Genomic DNA, 7,616 nt, shown 5'->3' with positions numbered 1-7,616 from the left:
TCTTCTGGGTGGAGGGTCTTCTGGGTGGGGGTCTTCTGGGTGGAGGGCTTTCTGGATGGGGGTCTTCTGGGTGGAGGGTCTTCTGGGTGGAGGGTATTCTGAGTGGAGGGGAGGTGGCCCAGCTCACTTGTTTTTCTATCACAGGGGCTGCAGGAGGAGGGGCTGGATCTGGGGACACAGATCGAGGCTGTGAGGCCTCTTGCCCATGGGAACTCTAAGCACCAGCAGAGAGTAGACCAGATCGTCTCTGACCAGCAAACCCTGCAGAGGTCCCTGGAGGTAAGGGGCCAGTGACACACCTGAGCAGTGAAGGTCAGGTCCTAGACTCCTACAGTCCTGAGTCCTTCCAGACTCTCTTTCTCCTCATCCTCATTTCTGTGACTTCTGACTGTTGAGCAACTCCTGTACGCTGCTTGCTGTTCTGGCTCCTGTGGTCGGAGGCAGCATGTGTGGACAAGGGCCCTGCTTTCCTGGGGACTGGGTGGGTGAATTAGCGAGTGGGCAAGTAAAGCCAGGGTTTCACATTGCGATGAGGGCCATGGACAGAGAACAGAAATGGTGGCCTTGTCTCAACCAACAACTTGATGGGTACACAGTTCTTCTAGGTGTCCCTCAGCCCTGATGGTTTCAGAGCCTTGTCTGCAGCGCCCTCTAGTGGCCCCACAAGCACTTTCTGGTGCACAGGCTTGATTGTACTCCCTGCAACCTCGTGTTCAGAACCCCAGACTTCTTGACAGTTAGAAATGCAGAGACAATTAGAAATGCAGGCTCCAGGTTTCCTACACACCTCATCTACACAGGCCGGAGTCTGCCGTTGAATCAAGCCTCATGGAGTTCAACCTGATCCCTGGCAGTGCAGTCAAGGAAAAAAATCAACGCTGGGCTAACTTCTAGCCCACTTGGCCCTGGACACCCTGTTTCCATTGGAAACATTTCTGTACCACCCTGAAGCTAATAGACAAATGACACACCACTCTCACAGGCAATTCAGTCTAGAATAGACATTCTTAAAGAGACACTGTAATCAAGTTATAGGTAAATGCCAAGCCCTGGTCGTAAGGAGGGCACAGGGCAACTAATGTCACATCAGACAGCGTGGCCAGCAATACCTCTTTGGTGAAGACAAATCTTCACCAAACTGAAGCAGAGTCCTTTATTTTTAGGCTGGGTGTGTTCATGGAGAAGCCAGTGGCCTTGTTAGAGCTTCCAAGACCTCTTTGCACCTGTGTGTAGAGTTAGACCTCCAACCCCAGGGAACTGAGACACAAAGAACATGAGACAAATCTGTCTCCTTCCCTCCTTGTGGTGGGAACACCTATCATACTTACACTGTGTCTTAGGGTTTTACTGCTGTGAACAGACACCATGACCAAGGCAACTCTCATAAGGACAACATTTAATTGGGGCTGGCTTACAGGTTCAGAGGTTCAGTCCATTATCATCAAGGTGGGAACATGGTAGCATCCAGGAGGCATGGTGCAGGAGGAGCTGAGATTACTACATTTTCATCTGAAGGCTGCTAGCAGAAGACTGACTTCCAGGCAGCTAGGAGGAGGGTCTTAAAGCCCACACCCACAGTGACACACCTCCCAATAGTGCCACTCCCTGGGACAAACATATACAAATCATGACCACTGTCTGTTACTTTTGGCCCTGCACCAGGCTCAGCTCCAAACACTCCCCCAGGAGTCTCCAGGAAACACGATGCCATACACAGGGCCTGTGGCATTCACAGCCCTTCTCCTAAGTGGCACCTTGGGTCTGGTTGAATTCACCAATTCTATTCAGTACACAGCATCTGTGGTCTCAGGGATAAAGGAAGGAAATGGGGAGATAGAACGCTGTTCCCCCCTTCTAGAAGGCCTTAGATGCTACAAACGTTAGTTTCAAAAACTATATCCAAATGATGAGCTAGGCCAGTTGGTTAGAGGACATGCTCACCTAGTGTCATCAGAAGTTGCAAGATGGTGACATCCCATCGTGCTTCTGTAGAGAGAAACTGTCCTTCATTCAGATATTCAGAGCTTGTTAAGTCTGGTGACTTTAAATTCATCCTTCACAGACGTGTCACCTTCATGTCCTGTCATCACTGTGACCAAGTATCTGACAAAGACACTGTGAGAAAGGAGGGGGTCGCCGGGCAGTGGTGGCTCACACCTTTAATCCCAGCACTTGGGAGGCAGAGGCAGGCGGATTTCTGAGTTCGAGGACAGCCAGGGCTACACTGAAAAACCCTGTCTCAAAAAACCAAAAACCAGAGAGAGAGAGAGAGAGAGAGAGAGAGAGAGAGAGAGAGAGAGAGAGAGAGAGAGAAAGGAGGAGGTTGCTTTGGTCCCCAGGCCCAGGCATAGACGGTTACAGTTTGGGGAACCATGGTGGTTGGAGCTTGAAGCAGCTCACTATGGTGAAGCCAGTATCACTATGGTTTTAGTCAAAAAGTATTTAGCAAGGAACTCTGGAGTCCTAGGCAACCCAGGGTGGCCTTGAACTCACAGAGATCCAACTGCTTCCAGTTTTCTCCTTTTTCTCGAAGTCTTGGACCCAGGCCCACAGAGTGATGCAGTTCATATTATAATGGGACTTCTCACCTCAGCTAATGAACCTAGGCAACCCTTTAGAGACACGCCCAGAGGCTTGTTTCTGTGGTGACTCTAGATCTGGTCAAGTTGACAAGATTAACTGTCACATATCTACAGGGACTATGCTCCTGTGCCAGAGGCCACAGGTCCCTATGGCAGGAAGCCATTGTGTGTAGTTGGTACCCTGACCCAGGTACTGCAGAAAAGCAGGGTTTAGAAGTGTCTGAGGTTGTCTTTGGTGGGAGGCAGATGTGGAATGTAGGATGCTGAACCCTTCTTTGGACTGTATCTAATTACAACTCTGTGAATTTATGGAGTTTTCAAGCTCCTTGGCAGGGACCTGGCATCCCTATCTCTGCCAGTGGTTTTATTTTGTTTGATTTTTTTATATAGGGAGATAGGGTCTTTGGGAGCCTAGCATAGAGGCATGAGGCCTTCAGGGTAATGGTGTGAGAATTGTGGCCGCAGGCTGGAGTCTAAGTGGCCCTGGTGAGCCGAAAAGGGGGCTCAGAGAGTCCCAGGCAAGGAGCCCAGAAGTATGGAGAATGGCCATCCTTCTGACTACAGTGCCCAGCCTGCTTGAAGACAGAGATTGAGAAAGGCTGGTGATTCAGACTTCTGAGAAACTGACAGGCCCAGGAAACAGGACCTAGGAAAGAGAGAGAGAGAAAGGGGCAGGGGAAGGGGAGGGGGGAGGCAGCTTTGCAAACCTTAATACAGAGTTGTAATTAAATACAGAAAAGAAAACACGTTGCCTTAGCTCAGTGAATCTTAAAGAACAAACAGACCCATGTAAACACCCCCAGACAAAACCTAGGGTGATACCAGTGCCCCCCACGTCCCTCACTTGGGGTGGAAGACAGCCTGACTTCAGAGCTCTACCTTCACACAAGCAGATTCTCCCACAGTGCTGTAGGGGGGTCACAGGCCGTTCATTTTTTAAAAGACTAGTTTTGTTTATTCTCTGACAATTGTATACACGCATACAATGTAACCTCATCATATCCACCCTGCTCCCCTCCTCCTCCTAAACCTTCTTCCCCAACGTGTCTCTGCTTCACGTCTCTTACTTTGTTGCTATCCACTGAGTAGTTAGTGTTGCCCACGTGGGAAGGTCGTGGGGTCATCCATTAGAGCATGGGCGACCTATCAGAGGCCACGCCCCCAAAGGAAAAAAAAAGACTCCTCATGCCCCAGCAGCCTTCAGCTGCCAACAGTCCCTTGGTAGGAGCGGTATCTCACGAGCGCCCTCCCCCCATCCCCATCTGTAGTATAAACTGGCTTGGTTTTGTACGGGTAAATGCTGTTGTGTACACCAGCTCTGTCATGGCGCAGTAACCTTTTGTACCCCATCTTCTGGGATTCTCCCTAATCCTTGAGTGGGATGGTACCTTAGTTGCTGTCCTGTTGCTATGAAGAGACATCATGGCCAAGGAGGCTCTTTTATAAAAGAGAGCATTTTATTGGGGGCTTGCTTACAGTTCCATAGGCTTAGTCCCTTCTTATGGTAGGGAGCATGGCGACACATAGGCAGGCATGGTGCTGGAGCAGTAGCTGGGAGCTGCATTCTGATCCACGGACAGCAGGCAGAGAGAGAGAAAGAGGGAGGGAGGGAAACGTCATAGCCCATCCGCAAACATACCTCCTCCAACAAGGACACGCCTCCTCTAACAAGGACACGCCCCCTCCAACAAAAGCTCGCCGTCTAATCTTTCAAAACACTCCAAACTGGGGAATAATACATGAGCCTGTAGTAGCCACTTTCATTCAAACCACCACAGGGGTTCATATCAATGCTCCATTCAGGACCGAGCACTCAACCCTTCACTTAAGCTTTGACCAGTTTTAAGTCTCTGCCGTAACCTGTGGAACATTCTGTCGAGCGGATGTTCTACCGTGAACGTTTCCACGCTAACTCCCATGCTGATGGAACTCAGGGTCTCACACACATCAGGCATGGGCTCTACTGCTGAGCTATGCCCGAGTCCTCCGTTTTACTTTCGTTGGATGGCTTCTGATTTGGAGCGCTGACGGTGATACTGTCCATGTGCCTTTTAGAGACAGCATTTTGCTCTTCTGGGAAACAGGAGCCACAGCTGGGTCAGATGCTACATCTGTGCCCAGCCTTACCACATTCGTACCTCTGGTTTTCCCAAATTCAGGAGCACCCCAGTAGATGAGAGCCCCACTCTCAACTATACTTGGGAGTCTCTGTGGAAACAAGACAGGCTCAGAAGTATTTAGGGCAGAATTGATCTATACTATGTAGAGGGGAAGACTGGCCTGTAAGCTTGTTGGGGTAAATTGAGAATAAAGTCAGATCGGGGCAACTTGCAGAACTGGAGTGACACCGGGAGTCTGCTCAAGAAGCATTCAGAGGAAGGATTGGGGGCGGAGTGATGGGGAGGGGGGCAGTGAGTGGAAGGTAAAGTGAATAAGTAAAAAAAAAAAATTAAATTAAGAAAAGAACCATTCAGATCTCCTGGTCCTCCTGGCTGTGCCCCAGGACCTTGTGGACAGGTGTCAGCAGAATGTACGGGAACACTGTACCTTCAGTCACAGGCTGCTGGAGCTGCAGCTCTGGATCACCATGGCCACACGGACGTTGGAGTCACACCGAGGGGATGTGCATCCGTGGGATACTGAGTCCCAAGAGGCTGGACTCGAGGTAAGGTGCTGATTCATCCTCTTAGCTGCATTCCCTTAAAGCATTTGGGATGACCCTCATGTAGGGGTACAGAGACTTCCTCCAAATCAGTACCTCACATGTGTGTGTGTGTGTGTGTGTACGCGTGCTCACCCATGTTTCCCATAGAGGCTGCTGTCTGAAATCCCAGAGAAAGAAGTCCAGCTGTCCCTGCTCCAAGCACTGGGCCAGCTTGTGATGAAGAAGTCTTCCCCAGAGGGGGCAGTCGTGGTCCAGGAGGAGCTGAGGAAACTGATGGAGTCTTGGCAGGCCCTGCGGCTGCTAGAGGAAAGCATGCTGAGGTGAGGGCCTTCTTTGCTCCCCATGTTGTCTCACACTATGCCTCCTTACCTCCTGGGGTCCCTAGAGCAGATGACTGCAGCTAGGCATGGTGCCAGGAACCTGGGAACATCCTTACCTTTGGTCCAGTTAGTGATTCTGGAAGAGGTCCTGGGATCTGAGATCATCCCTCACTAGGGAGTTAGCCTCCAGTCTGTTCTTGCCTGAGCTTACTTCGTTGTCTGCGTTGATGGGTGTAAGTACCTTCCTGGTATGGTAAGGTGGATTTAAAGTAAGAGATGGCATAAACATGCCAGGGAAGGCTTCTGAGGGTCTCCAAAGGTGGCTGCTAAGTGAATCCCAGGAGTTTCCAGCCCTTCTTGGTACCCCTGTACTGCTGCATCTCCTGGGACCGATGGATACTCATCACAGGGCTGCCCTGAGACAGTATCTTTGTCTTCCCAGTCTCATGAGAAACCAGCAGCTGCAGAGGACAGAGGTGGACATGGGGAAGAAGCAAGTTTTCACCAATAACATCCCAAAGGCCGGCTTTCTCATCAATCCTCAGGATCCCATTCCCAGAAGACGGCATGGGGTGAGTCCATCTCCCAGGCTTTGGAGAAATGTCAGATCCAGTGTTAAATGAGGAGGTGGGGCCTCTAGCGTAGCTCCTTTCCTGCCATGGACTGCATGCTTAGCTCATAGGATGTATCTGGTTTCTTGTTACCCTCCCCTGGTGTGACCTCAGAAGCAGTCAATTGCTGGAGGACTAAGGGTCTTGAGATCTAGAGGTCTCAGATCATTACCAGAAGGTCAGGAACATCCCCCAGACAAGACTGGCCCTCATTTGTCTGAACCTCTGCAGCAGCTCATATTGGGAGAGGTTAAAGAATTACTGCTGACCTCAGATAGCAAACAGATCAGAGATACAGGTCCTGACCTGGTAGCCTGATTTTACATTGCTGACAAGCCTCAGCAGATGGTCTGTGTGTGCTGCCTGGCTCTGGAACACAATATGAGAGATCCGGGCGTGGGGTCCAAGGAGTTAAGCAGGTTTTTTAAAGGTGCAACATTTGCTGGTGCTGGGCTGGATGCTATACGCAAGTCTTGGGTGAGGAAGCTCTCCTAGTATTGATGAAATATCAGAGGAACCCTCGAGTCTGAGCAGGAGAGGGAGGGAAGGGGAGGCATTGTCTTGACAATGACATTGCCATGACAAAACACCACAACCAAGGTAACTTATAAAAACAAAAGGTTTATTGAGGGCTCACAGTTCCAGAGCCTTAGAAACCATGACCATCGTGGCAGGGAGCACAGCAGCAGCAAGCAGGCATGGTGCTGGAGCAGTGGCTGAGAGCTTACGTCTTGATCCACAAGCACGAGTCAGAGAGAGCTAACAGGGAAAGGCATGGGCTTCTGGAACCTCAAAGTCCATCCCCGTCGATACACTTTCTCCAATAAGGCTATACTCCTAATTCTTCCCAAATAGCTCTACTACCTGGGAACCGAGAATCCAAATATATGTGCTTATAGGGACTGTTATCCTTCAAACCACCACAGGCGTGTTCTCAGTAGAGGGGCAGTGTCTACAGACTGAGAGGGAGCTGAAGTGCAAGGGGCTGAGATGCAGCTGCAGGCTGCAGCAGGGAGGAGGAGGGGGAGGAGGAGGAGGGGGGGAGGAGGAAGAGGAGGAGGGGGGGAGGAGGAGGAGGAGAAGGAGGAGGAAGGCAGCTCAACCTTCAGGAGCCTGTAGAACTGGAACCAGGGGCTCTCCAGCCACATGGGGGAAGAGGGAGGACTCAACAAGTGACAGGGAAGGATCAAACTGGACTGGCTTTCATTTCACTCTGTCTACAACTCTACAAACATGGAGGGAAGGTGGCCACTGAGTAGGTATCTTGGTCAAGAATGGTGATGACTTCTGGAAACCCAGAGAGGTGATGGAGAGGGATGCTCAAAGAGATGGTGGAAAGGGATATCCAGAGAGGTGATGGAGAGGGATGCTCAGAAGTGATGGAGAGGGATACCCAGAGAGGTGATGGAGAGGGATACCCAGAGGTGATGGAGAGGGA

At 50.7% G+C, this 7,616-nt stretch overlaps 1 protein-coding gene across 3 annotated transcripts in view; it reads left to right on the top strand.

Annotated features, from left to right (window-relative positions):
- Nucleotides 1-7,616, top strand: part of Syne3 (spectrin repeat containing nuclear envelope family member 3) — an 83,679-nt gene that overhangs the window by 61,024 nt on the left and 15,039 nt on the right. For all 3 annotated transcript variants that reach the window (XM_028764416.1, XM_028764417.1, XM_028764418.1), the window contains 4 exons: nt 145-279; nt 5,086-5,247; nt 5,395-5,567; nt 6,010-6,139. In XM_028764416.1, the coding sequence (XP_028620249.1) occupies nt 145-279; nt 5,086-5,247; nt 5,395-5,567; nt 6,010-6,139 (600 nt within the window). The remainder of the gene's footprint in view (nt 1-144; nt 280-5,085; nt 5,248-5,394; nt 5,568-6,009; nt 6,140-7,616) is intronic.

The sequence above is a fragment of the Grammomys surdaster genome, unplaced genomic scaffold (assembly GCF_004785775.1).
Source record: "Grammomys surdaster isolate TR1022 unplaced genomic scaffold, NIH_TR_1.0 144, whole genome shotgun sequence".
Classification (NCBI taxonomy): Eukaryota; Metazoa; Chordata; class Mammalia; order Rodentia; family Muridae; genus Grammomys; species Grammomys surdaster.
Note: the sequence above shows the minus strand (reverse complement) of the source record. Positions and strands in the feature narration are given on the sequence as shown.